At 37.9% G+C, this 16,958-nt stretch overlaps 2 protein-coding genes across 6 annotated transcripts in view; one reads left to right on the top strand and one right to left on the bottom strand.

Annotated features, from left to right (window-relative positions):
* Nucleotides 1–16,958, bottom strand: part of LOC140515491 (uncharacterized) — a 497,421-nt gene that overhangs the window by 169,314 nt on the left and 311,149 nt on the right. The window lies entirely within an intron of this gene.
* The window catches only part of LOC140515486 (fibrous sheath-interacting protein 2-like), a 48,790-nt gene that overhangs the window by 14,001 nt on the left and 17,831 nt on the right, over nucleotides 1–16,958 (top strand). Inside the window, exon 3 of the mRNA XM_072626222.1 lies at nucleotides 5,292–15,226. Coding sequence (XP_072482323.1) covers nucleotides 5,292–15,226 — 9,935 coding nt within the window. The remainder of the gene's footprint in view (nucleotides 1–5,291; nucleotides 15,227–16,958) is intronic.

Below are 16,958 nucleotides of genomic sequence, written 5' to 3'. Positions count from 1 at the left end.
GTCACATTTTAATATGTAATTAGCCAGGTACATACATGTATAACTAGGTATAGAGGAGAGGGAAGATAATCTTAAGAGAGGAAGGTACTAGCAGCTGGTAGGACTGGGAAAGGCCTCTTGTAAAAAGTGGGATTTTAGCTGAGTCTCAAAGGAAGACAGGGAAACTAAAAAATGTAGGTGTATTCCTCCCTAGATTAGAAGAATATTCCAGGCATGAGAAGGATACCTCAAAGATACAGAAACTGAAGAAGGAATGTTATGTGTGAGGAACAGCAAGTAAGGCCAGTACAGCTGGTAATGGACAGTGGGAATGTGAGAGCAGAGGCAATCTGTTGGAAAAGATGTGAGGGAATGAGATCAAGGGTCTTTGTAGAGCAGTTAGTCTTGTCAAAGTGAACTGCCATCTCTACATCCAAGACTGGAATGAAGGAGATAGAGGGAATTATGGCTAAGTGATGTGAAATAAAGAGGAGAAAAGCTAGAGCTCTCAATGAATGGCCTAATTTTTCACTTAAGTATAAGGTGAGGTCCTCAGCTGAGATGGTAGGGAAGGGGTACCACTGGGAGACTTGAGGAGAAATGAGAAGTTTTAGAACAGCTACTATGGAAAGTAAAATGGTGAACTGGGGAGAAAAAGGACTGCCTTGCTGTAGTAAGGGCCTACTTGAAATTAGATAACATAAATTTGTAGCAAATAATAGATATAATTAGATAATATGAATTTTGTGTAATCAGCATAGTTTCATGATTTCTTCCAGCTCCATTTAGCAGCACATAAATATCAATGAAGGAGATAGATGGTAAAAAGAATTTGGGTTTGGGCTTAGGGTTTGGTGAGGCGTGATTAGCCATAGGAGATTCAAAGTAGAGAATAGCGTAGAGTTGAATTGGTCCACTGATGGGTTAGGGTAGGAAAGGGAGGAGAATGTAGCCAGTGTAGGGGTAATAGCCTGGGAAAGAACTAAAGGGTGGAGGGATTGGATGTCATGATGAGGACAAAACAAGATTAGGGACTCTGAGGCACAGGAAAGATGGAATGATAAAGGATTATGATCAGGATTCACGAACATGGAAGTGGATGGATCTAGGGTATCTTTTGAAGCTTAATGTTACCTCCCTTTCACAGTCTACAATCTAGCCTAATAGACGTGCCTGCTATTTCCCAAACTCAGAACTTCATTTCTCATCTCTAGACTCTTACGTAGGCTCTCTACCGTCCCTTATCACCTCCATCTCTTAGAATCAATTTCTACCTTGCTTTAGGGTTCAGATCATATGCCACCTCTTACTGGAAGCTTTTCTCGATTCCCTTATTATTAGTATTCCCTCCTTACTCCTCAGATTACTATGTATACGTATTTGTTTAAAAGTTGTGTTCTCCTTTCCACTCTCCACTAGCCATAAATTCCTCGTGTCCAGAGATTATTTTGCATTTTGTCTTTGTATTCCCATTATCTAGCACAATGCCTTTGCATGTAATTGGTGCCCAGGAGATACTTATTGTAATGGCCTGGATTGGTGTTGCTTATTTTGTCCAACCTGCTGTGTATTTTTCTGTTTTTAACCAATACAAACTAATTTTGATGATTACTGCTTGAGTTTAAGAGGTTGAGATTTGGTGACCTATGCCCATTTTTCTTCATTACTTCCCTTGAGATTCTAGACTTTTTCTTCCAATGAATTTTACTGTCACTTTGTCTATGATAAAATCAGTAATTTGGTTAGTTTAGTGCTAAATCTGTAAAATAATTCAAGTAGTGTCGTTTTTAAATTGTCATATTTTTATCATAGTATGCAAACATGAAAATCTAATGTCTCTCCATTTATCTTCCTTTATTTCTTTAACAAGTGTTTTATAGTTGTATTTACATGAATCCTAAATATCTTCGTAAGCAAGCACTCGGCTAGCGTATGCATTTTGTAGATATTTTCAATGGATTTTTCCTAGCTTATTCTCCCAATTTTTGTTAGTACCATGTAGAAATGCTAATGATTTTTACAGATTTTGTAACCTACTTCACTGAGGCTGTTAATCATTTTGATTAGTTTTTCCCCTGATTCTCTGGGATTTTCTAAGTAGATGTGTCATCTGCAAATAAGACTAATTTTGCCTCCACTTTGCTGACATTTATACTTTTATTTTCTCCCTCTTGTCACATTACCGTAGCTAGCATTTCTAGAACAACGCCAAAACCAATAAGGAGACAGGGCAACCTTGACTTGACAAACCTGTATTTATTAAGAAAGCTGGAAGTGCTTCTTCATTGCAAGTAACTAGTCCATGGTTTGAGATATATGCTTTTGGCCATATTTTTAAATGGCCCTTCCATACCTATATTTGTTGTGTTTTGAAGATTTTTTTTCTGTCACATGCATCCCTTTCACTCCATTCACACAGACACCACCCTAATGACCTCTCACCAGAAATAGTGCAATAGCCTACTGGTTGGTCTTCCTGCCTCAAGTCTCTCCCCACTCTATCTTCCACACAGTTGCCAAAGTTATTTTCCTAAAGCACAGGTCAGACATAACACTCCCCTACTCAACAAACTCTGTTGGCCCCCTCTAGGACCAAATACAAAATCTTTTGTTTGGCATTTAAAACTCTTTACAATCTAGTCCAGTAGAACCCTGTTCCAATGTTCTTGTATATTACACTCTCCACGTCCACTATAGTCTATCCTTACTGGCCCATTTGCTATTCCTCCACCTCCTGGCCCTGTACCTTTTGTACTGGCTGTTCCCCTTGCCTGGAATGCTTTCCCTCCTTATCACCACCTCTTAGAATCCCTGCCTCCTTTAAGACTCAGCTCAAGTGCCACCTCCTCCAGGAGGACTCTCCTGGTCCCTCTAGCCATGCTTTCCCTCTAAGACTACCTTTCATGTGTTCTACATTTATCTCCTGTATACCAATTTATCTATTATATTTTCACCTTCATTAGAATGTAAGATCTTTGAGGGAAGAGACTATTTTTCCTTTTTCTCTGTATCCCCAGCACTTAGCACAAGGTTTGGCACATAGAAATTTTGAATAACTGCTTGTTGATGGGTTGTATGTGATTAATGATATAATTTTTCTTTTGAGGACTGCTTTAGCTGCATCCAAAAAAAAATTTTATGTGTTGTCTCATTGTTGGAATCCTTTTCAGTGGTTATTTCTTGTTCATGTGATGTTATAACCTACTTATGATTCAGAATGTTGGTACTTAATCTCCACTTAGACCTTATCTTTTGCTTATACCCCATATCAATTACTATTTTATTGTTGTGATCTATAAAGAATGTATTTCTATTTCTACCTTTTCATATTGATTTATAATTTCCTTGTATATAATCAGTTGTAAGCATACTAAATGATGATGTGAAATAGCATATTATTTAATATTCCCATTCAAAGGACAACAAAAGTCTTTCAAATCTCTTTTCTAACAAGTCTGTTCAGCTGTTTTCTTTTTGTTTTCCTTCCTGATAACTAATATCCAGCTCTGAAAGAGGAACACTATCTGACAGTCATGTTACTTTTTTGTTGCCATTCAGTCAGCTTTTCCTTTAGGTACTTATATACTGTGCTACTTGTTGTATTTTTTCCAAAAAACTGCTCCTTTTTTGTTTTAGTCCTTCAATTTTACTCTGCCTTTTAATGTGTTTCTTATATGCAGCAAATTGTCGAGTTTCATTTTCTTTCATTTTTACTATGAAGCTTAAACCACTTACATTTAAGTTTGTTATTGGTAGGTTTTTGTTTTCTGCCATTTAATTCTTTTACACTGATTCTACCCACCCTTTTTCTACCTCTTTTAAGTTCACAATTAAGCCTTGAGATTAGTTTTGCTTAGAGTAAATTGATTCTAATCTTTTCCCACAGATTCTTCTCACTTTCTTCCCATTACTCTGGTCCATCTCAAGGTCCTCAAATTTATTTTTATCTTGTCTTCTTTAAAAAAAAATTCCCACAACAAAAATCTACCTTCTGTCTCTCCCATCCACACACCCCCCCATTTAAAAAGAAAGAAAAAAACTGTTAACAAATACGCAAAAACAAATTTCTACATTAACCATGTCTAAAATGAAAAATTGTCTCATTTTGCATTCTGAATCTTTAGCTTCCCTAAAGGAAAGTGAGTGGCATGTTTTATCCAAGTTCTCTGAAGTCATGGTTGATCATTACATTCATAAGTTCCTACTTGTTTTAAAGTTGTTTGCACTTACACTATTGCTGTTATTGCTTAAACTGTTCTCCTGGGTCTGCTTATTTCACTTTGCATCAGACTTACAAGTCTTCCAAGGTTTCTCTGAAACCGTCCCGTACATTATTCTTTACAACACAATGTTATCGCATCAAATTTAATACTGTAAGTTGTTCAGCTATTCCCCAATGGATGGGTACTCTTCAGTTTCCAATTCTTTGCCACTTCAAAAAGAGCTATGAACATTTTTGTACATTCATATTTAAAGTTTGTTTTGCTTAGGAATGATCTCATCTCTTCAACTTTTGTTGTTTACTCATTTTCATCATGTCTGATTCTTCATGACCCCTTTTGGGGGTTTCCTTTTTTTCTTTCTTTTTTTAAAAATTTATTTATTTTTAGTTTTCAACATTCATTTCCACAAGGTTTTCTCCCCATCTCTCCCCTCCCTCCACCCCAAAATACCATGCATTCTGATTGGGAGTTTTCTTGTGCAAAGATACTGGAGTGGTTTGCCATTTCTTTCTCCTGCTCATTTTACAGATGGGGAACCTGAGGCAAACAGGGTTAAGTGACTTGTCCAGGGTCACACAACTAGTACATGTCTGAGGCTAGATTTGAACTCAGGTCTTCCTGACTCCAGGCCCAGTATTCTACCCATTGTACCACCTAACTGCCCTTATCCCTTAATCTACCTTCCCTCTAATTCTCTCTTCTCCTCTTTCCCTCCTATTTCAAGTGCCAGCTGCTCTCCCCACCCCCTTTTCCTTGTTTGTATGGCTTCTACTTGCACATATTATGTCCCTAATATATGTCCATAACTTTCTTTTCCCTTTCCACCCCTACTGTATTTATTTTTCTCCTTCCCTTTTCATTCTAAGAATGGTGACAGCTAAAAGATAAAAAGTTACAATAACAGAGGAGGAAGAAAGAGGTAGGAAGGAAAATGGAAAGTGGGAGAAAACCCATTCATCTCTTTTGCTAACATTTGGGTTTAAAAAAAAAATAATACATAGTAAAATGTTCATATGTTTGAAAAAATATTTTGGATGTTATACAATTTCCTCACTACATGCTAAAAATCACAATGCTTTCTGTTTTAAGGTTCCTGTGATGAAAAGGTACCTGTTGCTTCTTTGCTATCAAGAAAAAAACTAGATCCAAAGAGGCCTCTGACAAGTGAGCAAACTGAATCATCTTTAAATGAGTTTTGTGAACATCTCACTGATGCTGTTATTTTCCATATAATTTCAAGTGTTTCAGATGGTACTGAAGATGGCAGAGCAAAACTGAAATACGCTGGAAATAAAATTTCAGCATCTGAGAAATTCATTTCAATTAATTCTGAGATGTTGGGAGCCCAAGGATCCAAGAGTAGATCAATTCTTATTGGCGACATTGCTTTCAGCATTTTTGAAATTATTATTCAAATCCTGTCTAATAGTAACATTTTAAAGGCAGATGTTACTGAGCATGCTGTTTCCCTGGAAACAAAATACATTTATTCTCCAGATATGGCTACCATAGACATTGATGATCTCTTTCAAGATCTCCTATCAGGAGTGATTCATGTGCTGACAAAAGAAATAGGAATCAATAATCAGTGTAATACTAAAGGGAAACCAACTCCCAGATTTCAAAGTCAGAGTATTCCTATTTGCCAAAAAACTAGACCCATAGAAAGAGACGTAAGCCAACGAAGCTGGGACCCATCACTTACTCATAGAACAGATCAACTTGTCCAGAAAAATAAAAACAATTCTGTGGCATCTAAATTAGACAGTCTACTAGGGAGCCTAAAAAGTCATGAATCTAAAGAAATGGTGAATAAAATTTTTAATATTGTCTTAGATTTATTTTTGCCAGATGAATGCCAAAGTGGGGCTTTGGACTCTGTCAAAGCATCAACAAGACATTTTTTTGACTCTCCAGAGAAGCAGCCTAGTAACCTGGGCTTATCTCCCAAATCCGTATTCCTCCTCAATGTTGTATGTGAGAAACTTATAAGGACACTTTTGGAAAAATGTACAACCACAGACATGCTGACAGGCAGCCCTGTTTCTGAGGAATTGTCTGCTGCAGAACGGCAGCTTTTTAATGTAATCCAAAGTGTCAAGGAGGAAGAATTTGGTTATGGAGAAGGAAAAGTGAGCCCAGTGCAAACTGAGCCATTTCAAGCAGAGGACTATGTATCAGAATTTGTGTTGGAACAGCTGGCTGAAAGTGAGCATGAGTTGCTTTCCTCAGAATCAATGCTCAGTGTAATTTCCCATGGCTTGGTAAAATCTCTGATGGAAAAGCTGTCAAACAGCATACAGGCAGCCCCCCCAAAACCTCCATATGCCAATAAACTTTTAAAATACAGTGCAAGGGAAAAACTGTCCAATGCCCAAGGAGTACAATCAGCAAAAGACCACATGCGGCCCAGGGACAAACTCACATCAGAGACCCTCAATCATCTCCGAATAATTGGCTCCAAAATCAGACCACCCTTTAAGCAGTTTTCTGCTTCCTCTATGAAAAAACTGAGGAGGAAAGATCTAAAAATTAAAACAGTTCCCAGAATGCTGCAATCAGACCCACTCAGTACAGGTGTTTACTCAGCCACATTTTTGGAGGACATTATTTCTGACCTGTTTTCTTCTATTTATACTTCATTGTATGACCGAGATGAAAATGTCACAGAGGAGCAGCTCAATGAGATGAATACATTAATTATCAATTCCGTGGTGAATGCATTTAATAAAGCTCAAGTCACTGTGCTCCGGAATGCTGAAGAAAGGTTGTGTTTTCCACCTGTACAGAAAGAAGCTGTGACCAAAATTGTTGACTCCGTTTATAATGAAGTTTTGCAGGAATACGAATCAAAAATGACTTATGTAAATGAGAATGATGCAGCTGATGACCTCAACTTATTAGCTGAGCGGACAACCAATGCTGTGCTGGATGAGATTTTAGACTACCAACTGCCATCATGTTTTGTGGAAAGACTCACTCCTGAGTCATACTACCCCCTAAAAGTTGAAAATGTCCTTCAGAAACTTCAAGAAAACCTGAGGGAGTTCAGTTCCCAAGTTCAGCCTTCAGCAGGATATACTACCATGTTGCCTCATTCATTTTTAGAGGATGTCATTAGAAAGCTGTTATCACAGATCATCCCTCCATCATCTAGTGATGTTTGGTCTATGGAAAAGAAATATTTAATGAGTTCAGACTTTAATGAAATGTCTGCCTGCATAATAAACAAAGTTATGTCAGCCATTTCTAAACACAAAATTTGGCTCACCAAATATGATCATCAATATTTATATTCAGAGAGAAATCTACAAACAATGGTTGACTCAGTTTACAATAATATTTTGCAAATCTCAGGTGGTCACTCATCAATACAGAAAAGTATAACAAGTCGAAGTCCCATCATTGTTGACAGAATAGCCAGTTTTATTATTCAAGAGATTACTGAAAGTCACCTTCAGCCCTTTTTGTTTGGGGATAGTGCCTCTCAATCAACAGCTGCCACTGATGAAGTGTCCACCATGGTTAAGAATGTTCTCAATGAAGTGACAGGGCTGCAAAGACCCCGTACAGCGTCCTCTCTAAGCATGGGGGTTTACCCTGCTGAATTTGTGGAAGAAATTGTCGCTAGACTCTTATCAAAGATCTTCAGCCCCAAAGTGAAAACTGGGGCAGAACTAAACAATGTGACACACAAAATTGTAGATTCCATAAATGCTCACTTTGACCGAGCCAAAGTCCGAGTGGTACGTCATGATGAGGCACAGCCTTTCCCGCCTCTGAATATCGATATTGTGGATGAATTGGTAGACTCTGTCTACTGTAGTGTCCTGAAACAGCATGGACTAGATCCTACAGGTGAGCAAGAAGAACTAATGAGGACGGACATTTTTGTTGAAAATCTTACCAGTTTAATTGTAGCAGCAATTTCTGATTATCTTCTTCATCCCCTTTTCTCTGGAGAGCTCTCTGCTTCTTCCTATTCTTCTTTGACAGCAGAGAACATTGTGCAAGAAGTCCTAAGTGGAATCAGCAAAACTAGCAAACAAAGCCAGAGCCTGACTCCATATAATACCTTACTGCCTTATACTTTCTTAGAAGACATGATAACAGTGCTCCTATCTCGAATCTTTCCTTCAACTTCTGGGGTGGTTCCATATCAAGAAGATCTAAAAGATACATCTGGAGTTAATTTCAATGAAGTTGCTTCAAAGCTAATCAGCGATATCCGGAAGAAAATTTCAAAACACGAAATTCGACTTTCCAAAGATACAGAAGAACCACAATATATTTATTCAGAAGATGATGTCCAAAATCTTGTTGACTCTGTTTTCAAAAACATCTTGCAAAACTCTGGCTCACAAGAAGCAATGGAACAAGAAATAATGAGCAGTAACAATGCTTTCATTGATCGAGTAGCTGGTTTTATCATTAGAAATATTTGTCAGCAACACCTTCAGCCATTTGTGTCCGGAAAGAGATTTCCTCCACCCCCAATGTACCACGCTGGTGGGCGAAGGCAGTTACAGTTTTATGCTGGTGTTTATTCCTCAACGTTTTTGGAAGAAGTAGTCTCCGGAGTTTTATCCAAAATCTTTTACAGGGTAGTGGGTGTTGCATTTGCCAGAATAATAAGAGAACCTGAAAGTAAACTGGAGGAGACAGCTGTTAGACTCATAAATTCAGTATCAGACGAGTTTGAAAAAGCAGAAGTAAGCATTCTAGAAAATGCTGAAGAGGAATTAGGTTTGCCACAAGTAGATAGGGATGTCATCATTAAGATAATTGACACAGCTTACAACAAAGTTTTGCAAGAATACGATTTAGACCTAACACTTGATAAAGATTTTTTCAATGATACAAAGACTTTGGCCGAAAGGATAACCAAAATCATTCTGGCAGAAATCTTTGATTTTCAACTCCAACCAGATTTAGTCGCAAGGCTACCATTCAAAGCTCTGTCAAATCTCAATGCTAATGTTTTGCTTAAGAAAGTTCAGTGTGAAATTAACAAACCAAAACCTCAGAGACAGACTTCGACAATATATACAACTATGTTATCACATACTCATCTGGAAAAGATAGTCACCCAGCTTTTATCACAGATGTCCTCAGACTCCAGAGTGGAAGACTCAGTTACTTCAAAGCCTGATTTCAGTAAAGCTGTTGTGAAATTAATCAATGAAATCATGGCCATCATTTCCAAACATGCTATCTGGATTACAAAGCATGGAAATGAAAAAGAAAGTATGATTTCAGAAACAGATATTGAGAATATGGTGGAATCCATTTATGCTGACATTTCACATTCAAATCTCTACCAGTCTCTTACAAAAGATAAAAAAGACATAAATAATATACCTGTTTCCAAAATAGCAAGTTTCATAATCAAAGAAATTTTTAACCATCACCTTCAGTCATTTTTATCTCAAGAGCAAATCCTATCTCAATCTACAACTGACTTAACTAGGAAACAGACTTACAAAGGTGTAGAAATTGACCCAAAAGAATTGTCTCTCATTGTTAACTCAGCTATATTTTTGGAGGAAGTAATTTCTGAGCTTTTATGCAAACTCCTTTATGCATTTTCACGTAATTTCATCTCATCTGAGGATCCAAAGTCTAAAGCCAAAGTTGCTAACATTGTTACAAAATTAGTCCGATCAATTGTGCTTGAGTTTGCAGCATCTCAAATTTTTGTTGCTGAAAATTTTGATGAAAATCTGTGTTTTTCTGAAGGGTATAAAGAAATGGTTAGTAAGATAGTCAACTTAATTTATGAAAAAATAACAAGTGATTATAAATCTCTGGATCTCGTTTACGCAGACATAGAACATGACACTAAAAATTTTGGAAGCAAAATATATAATTTACTTTTGGGAGAAATTTATGATTATCAATTACAGGGATTAATTTCTGGAACATTATCTTTGTCTGCCTGTTCTTCACTTAGAGCTGAGAACATTATTCGAAGTGTACTAAATGTTATTGGTAAAGAAAGCCATTATTTGCCATCTTTCATTACTGTGTTACCTCGCTCTCTTTTGGAAGATATGGTTTCCAAACTTCTAGGTCATATTTTTCCTTCATCTGAAGCCAGCGTTCAAATTAAAGAACAAGAGGCACCACCAGATGATGAATTTATGTCAGCAGCTTCAAGGCTGACTGATGCTATTATAGCTGAAATTTCTGAACATGAAATTAGACTGACCGCTGCAGAGGAGAATGCCTCACATATGAATCTGGAAACTATTGAAAGCATAGTTGACTCAATTTGCAAAAATATTTTGAAGAAAGCTGAATTCCAAGCTGAAGTGCAAGCTGAAGTCCAGAAAGAGGAGAGTGAGAAGGGAGGCACATTCCTCACCAAAATAGCTGGCTTCATTATGAAGGAAATTGTAGATCATCATCTCCAGCCATTCTTACACGAGGATGACTCTGATTCTGGTGGAACTTCTGATAAAGAGTCTGTTGTTGATGTTCCTGAGCAAGAAAAAGAACCACCATGCACACCCCAGCCTTCCCTCTACTCAGCAACATTTTTAGAAGATGTTATTTTTGATCTTGTTAGGAAATTGTACCCTGTCCCAAAAACTCCTGAGCACGATGAAGGTGAAAGTATGACAGAGACCAGCCTTGTGAGCATGGCTATCAAATTAGTAAATTCTCTAATAGGTGAATTTCGAAAAAGTGATATTAAGGTTCTCCCCAATGCTGAAGAATTGTTTTCTTTTCCACCAGTAGATAAAGAAACTATTAATAAAGTGTCTGACTCTGTGTATGAAGAGGTTGTTAAAAAATACAGATCTGAGGGTACTCATCATGATGAGGAAGAGAGCAATATTTGTATTGAAATGATAACCAACTTAGCAAAGAATGCAATCTCAGGTTTCAAGGTTAAGCCACTTTTTTCTGGAGACTGGTTTTCCCCATTCTTTTCATTTCTAGAACCAGATAACATCACCCAAAGAGTCCAATATCTGCCACAAAAGATCTCATTTGATAAAGACATAAGAGGTGCTCCTATCAAAGATTCTTCACTGAAAGATTCCCTTGCAGTTGTAAATCTAACTAGAAATATAAAAGATGAAACAGATCTGGGCACAATAGGTGAAAAGAAGAGTGAAGAAAAGGTTGAGACTATACCTACAAACGATAACCAGGATTCAATGTTCATTTCTCTAGCTAGTACTATGAAAACTAAAATGTGTGCCCTGGAATCTGCAGATTGGGATCTAACTGACAAAAGGGAAAGTGAGAAAAAGACAAGTGAGAGCCCAACCAGAAAAGATGAAGACAAGGATTCAATAAAATTCACTTCTGTAGCCACCAGTATTAAAAATAATATAAAAAGTCACCAGGACCATGCTTGGAAAACATCAGATCAAAAGAGTGATGAGTTTTCAGCCAAAGATGAGGCACATGAGTACGAGGAAGAGTCAATAAAAGTCTTTGCAGTTATGAAAAGCAGTAAGGGGATCCCGGAACCAGATTTTAAGAGAACACCTAAGAAGAGTAGTATAAAGAAAGAACACCAATTGGCTGCTGAAAGCAATGAAGAAGAACCAATACGACGCATTTCTCCAGTAAAAAGTAAAAAAACACCAGAACCAGTTTTGAAATTATCAAGTAGTAAGAAGTTTGAAGAAAAGAAAAAAGGCATTTCAGTTGGGACAGATGATGAAGAAGGGGCGTTTAGTCTCACTCCTGCAGTCACTACGGAGAAAAGTCCAAATATAAAATCAACCTTTAAAAGCAAGAGAGAGATCTGTGTTCAAACAGATATTGAAGATGAACCAATAGTGTATTATGAAAATGTGATTGAGAATATTTATAGTAATGTTTTAGATATATCTACTCAGACATCTCTAGATGATACCCGTTATACAAATGTTATTCCTACCCAAAAAGCACATGCTGAGAATCTTGGCCAACCTTCATCAGGGGCTTCATTGCACCTGGTTCACAAGGGTGTTCCTGACAAAGGCAAAGAGGTGAAGAAACACCCTCCTGCTGATGCCAAAATATCATGCTATTCACCTGAAATGAGATCGGGTATTTTTTCAGCAAGATTTTTAGAAGATGTTGTCACTGAGATTGTAAACAAACTGGTCTTTTCTTCTTCACCAGAAACTTGTGAAGAGTGTAAAAAAATTCAGGATGATGCAAATCAGACTGAGCTCTATGAAACAGCAATGAAACTGATTGATTCCTTGTTAAAAGAGTTTTCTGACGCCCGAATTAGGGTGTTTAGGCCCACTGAAGAAAAGCAACCTTTGCCCCAGGAACCTAAAGTACTGATTGAGGAGAAAGTACCAGACAAGCACAGTTCTGTTACACAGGAAGCACCAACTCTCCAGAGAACACCCTCACCGCCTAAAATGCCACCTGTGCCCCCCAAAACCTTGGTTGATAGGGGATCATGTACAGATATACAACATTACATTGATATGCCACCAGTGGATAAAATATTGGTCAATAAGGTTGTGCACTCCTCTCTCTGTAATGTTCTACACGAATACAGATCTCAAGACTCAATTTGCAAAGACATCAATGATAGTGATAAGTTAGCCAAAAGATTAGCTGGTGCTGTAATAGAAGAAATCTTTCAGCATCAGCTCAGCCTACTACTACAGGATGAATTGCCCACTGAAGTGTGCATACCTCTGGAATCTAAGGATGTTGTTACAAAAGTACAACAAGTGGCCAAAAAACACACCAGAGAATGTCAAACTTCCTCACCATATACCATCATGCTGCCTCACGGATTTTTGGAAGAAATGATTTCATCTCTTCTAGCCAAAATTTTTCCATCAGGATCAGAAAAAAATCTAGATTCAGAAGTAGGTGACAGTCTTTTTACTGAAATGAACTTCATTCAAATGAAATTAGTCAGCAGGGTTATGACAGAGATAACAAAAGACGAAGATATGGTAATACAGTATGTTGAGTGCTTACACCCCAACGATGATGAAGTAATTCAGGTAGTGGTACAGTCTGTTTATAGTAATCTTTTGCCACAGTTTGGCTCTCAAGAGGTTATACAGAACTGTGCAACAAGCGGATGCAGAATGCTTTCTGAAAGCATAGCTGACCTAGTTATAAGAGAGGTTGCTGGAAATCAGCTGCAGACATACTTTTCTGGAGAGTTAACACCCCATCAATGTGCTGAGGTTGACAATGTTGTTGAAAGTATTCTTAAAGATATCTCCCAGAGCTCAGCAGGTCTTCCAACCAAACAAACCTCTGATCAAAAATTATCTTTGAATATCCTAGAAGAAATTGCAGTACAGTTTTTATCCCGACTTTTGTCTGTGTTCCCTATGATAGAGAGGGAAAGAACCAAGGCTTTGGAGGCTGAATTGGAAAAAATTACCAACAAAATAATAACATCACTGAAAGAGTTTATATCAAAAAGTTCAATTAAAATTGTACAGCAGCCCAATGAACCTCCCACATTGCCTAAAGAAGATAACCAGGCTATTGAAAAAGTAGTCGATAATGTCTATGACAGCGTTTTAAAACACTCTGGCTCTCACACTTCTGTGTATAAAGATCTAATAGGAAAGAGCAATGTTCTAGCTGATATAATAGCCTTCTTAATGGTCAAGGAAATTTCCAAACCTGAATTTCGGCCTCATATGGAAAGAACCCCTCAGGAGGAAAAACGCTCTCTGGGGGAAAGAATCCCCCGTGAAGAAAAATTTTCTTGGGAAGAAAGAATCCCACGTGAAGAAAAATTTTCTTGGGAAGAAAGAATCCCCCGTGAAGAAAAATTTTCTTGGAAAGAAAGAATCCCCCGTGAAGAAAAATTCTCTTGGGAAGAAAAAATCCCCCATGAGGAAAAATTGTCTTGGGAGAAAAAACTTGCTCGTGAGGAAAAATCTGCTTCTGAGGAAAGAATCCCTCGTGAGGAAAAATTTTCCCGTGAGGAAAGAGTCCCTTGTAGGGAAAAATTCTCTCATGAGGAAAGAATTGCTTATGAGGAAAGATTCCCTCCAAAAGAAAGAATCTTTTCTCGTGAGGAAAGATTCCCTTCTGAGGAAAAATTCGCTCAGGAGGAAAGAATCACTAGTGAAAAAAGAATCTCCCATGAGGAAAAATTCCCTTGTGAGGAAGAGGCATCAGGTCCGCAACTGGCACTGGAAGCTGTCAAAATTATGGAAAAAGTCCTTAAAATTCTTGATGACATTAAGTCACAGGAGAAACCTTCAGCCCCCAAAACTCCAGTACTGGATGCCTCCTTTTTGGAGGAAACACTGGCATTATTCCTAGCAAAAATAGTCAAGTTGCCCTGTGTTGTAACCAAAGAGGCAAAAAGCTTATCCAAACCTGAACTGAATAAAATTGCATCTCAACTGACAAAATCAGTGGCTGCTGAAATTTCCAAAAGTAACATTAGTCTAGTGGCTTCTGACCCTGAAGTGTACTTTTTGAACCCAGAAAATATTGAAATGATTTCTCAGGTTGTTGATTCTGTTTATAATAACGTTTTGCGACAATCTGGAACCCAAGAGGAATTCTTTCATGATATAAAAGGTATGAACAGATTTTTCCCCCAAAAAGTAGCTAGCCTCATAATTAGTGAGATTTCTCATCATCCCCCAGAATCTGTTAGCTCCCATAGTTCATCCACTGATGTCATCAGTGATCTGGATGTTGACCGAATTGTTGAAAAAGCCAGTGAGCATGCCACAAAAATGGGCTCTGTGCTCTTTAAAGAAGATGACATTGAGGGGGATGACCTGCAAGTTAAAATTGTCCCTCACCTTGGAAATAAGCCAATGAGAATAGATCCAGACATTGTTTCTCAACACTTGGCAGTGCTTTCACTCAAAACTCAACCACTAGAGAAACTGAAGAAGCAGTGTTTGTCAAGAACTGGACACAGTCTAGCAGAGCTAAGAAGAGCTTCAATAAGTGGGAAGAGCTACTCCTCGGAAATAGTGGACAGAGAATCAAGAAAAAAGGAAAGACGAATCTCCTTAGATAAAACAGGACGGTTGGATGCAAAGCCCTTTGAGGTAAGCAAAAAAGCAATGGCCCCCCCAAAAAATTAATGAGCAGGCATTGCTTTTGTCTGTAAATTACAGTCAACTATGTATCTTGGCATGGTCAGATAATATCTGCTTAACCCAAAATTGCTACAGCTAAGTGTGATGCTGAAGTAACAAACTTGGCTTCCAGAAACCTGTCATGAGGCTCGACCTTATTACTTTAGCATTAAACCATGTACAGTGTAGCCTTCCAGTTTTCAAAGAATGAAAATACTGTTTTCTACCAGAGACTTCCAAGTCCACACACCAATCCATATGACTTAACTGGTCACACACATTTTTAAAAATCCCTATACATCATGGAGGATGGAATTTTCTGGCATTTCTAAAAAGTCAGATTAAAATGAGTACCTCATTGGGTCTCCCACCCCCAAGATGTGCCTATCCTACTTACACTAGTCACACCTCTCTGTTTCAGACTCCTTTTTATGAATATCAATGATCACATTCCCAGAAAAGTATAGATGGACCATCCCTCACATAGAAAAGGGGAAAAATAGGAGGGAGCTGGGCGAGCTAGAGAATTTGAACACTATCTCTTTGGAAGTGGTGCAAGTTCCCAGAATGACTGAAGCATGAATGTCCAAATACAAATACAGAAACACATTCAAAGTGAAATAGAAATAATTTGGCCATTCTCTACCATTATGGATTTTCTGAATGTCACAGGTAACTGAGATTTGACTATGTCTTAATTTCTGCAGAAGCTATGATGGCACTTTGGTTTATAAAATAACGGTGAGAGTCAGAAAAATGGCTTGGTGTCAGAAAAAAACTGAGTTCAAGTCCTATTTCAAACACTGTGTGATCCTGGGCAAGCCAGTTAACCTCTCTGAATGTGAGTTTCTTCATCTATAAAATGGGAGAGAATACCAACAGTACTTAACTCACAGGTTGTTATGAGGATCAAATACAATAATGTATTAAAGCAATTTAAAACCATAATGTCCATAGTGCCAGGTGGGGCAGGGAGAAGAGGAACCTTATTAAAAGATTTGTCCTCCTTCAGGAAAATATCTGCATTTTGAACTATCTGTGGGTTGGTTTGTGAAATCATAAGACTGCCAGGGTAGGTGATGGAAAAACTTCAAGGAACACAGTGGGTATAGCTGATGATTTTGGGGTTAGCCTGAATTAGAATCCCAGCTCTACCACTTAGTACCTGTGCAATTATAAATTGCTTAAACTTTCTGGGCCTCAGTTTCCTCCCTTGTAAAATGAGAGGGGAGATGATAGCATGAAGTAGTAGAGAGACAATAAGGAAGACTTCAATTCATAGCCTACCCCTGAAGGTACTATGTGACTGTGGTCAATAATCTTACCCCATAAGTGCTTCAGGTTATTCTCTGACAGTAAATCTGTTTTTTTTTTCTTTTTTGGTTTTAATATTTATTTTTCCCAATTACATGTAAAAACAATGTATAACCTCCATTTTTTACAATTTTGAGTTCCAAATTCTTTCCCACTCTCACTCCCTCCCCCCCTCAGTGAAAAGGCAAGCAATCTGATAAAGGTTATACATGTGCAGTCAGGCAAAACATATTTCCACATTGGTCATGTTGTGAAAGAAAACACAGACACCCCCTCCCCCCGAAAAAAGAAAAGAAAAAGAAAGTAGGAAACCAGTATGCTCTGAACTGCATTCAGACTCCATCCGTTTTTTCTCTGGCGCTGGATGGCATTTTTCATCATAGGTTCT

The sequence above is a fragment of the Notamacropus eugenii genome, chromosome X, assembly GCF_028372415.1.
Source record: "Notamacropus eugenii isolate mMacEug1 chromosome X, mMacEug1.pri_v2, whole genome shotgun sequence".
In the NCBI taxonomy this organism is placed as follows: domain Eukaryota; kingdom Metazoa; phylum Chordata; class Mammalia; order Diprotodontia; family Macropodidae; genus Notamacropus; species Notamacropus eugenii.
This window is presented reverse-complemented; position numbering and strand designations above follow the sequence as displayed.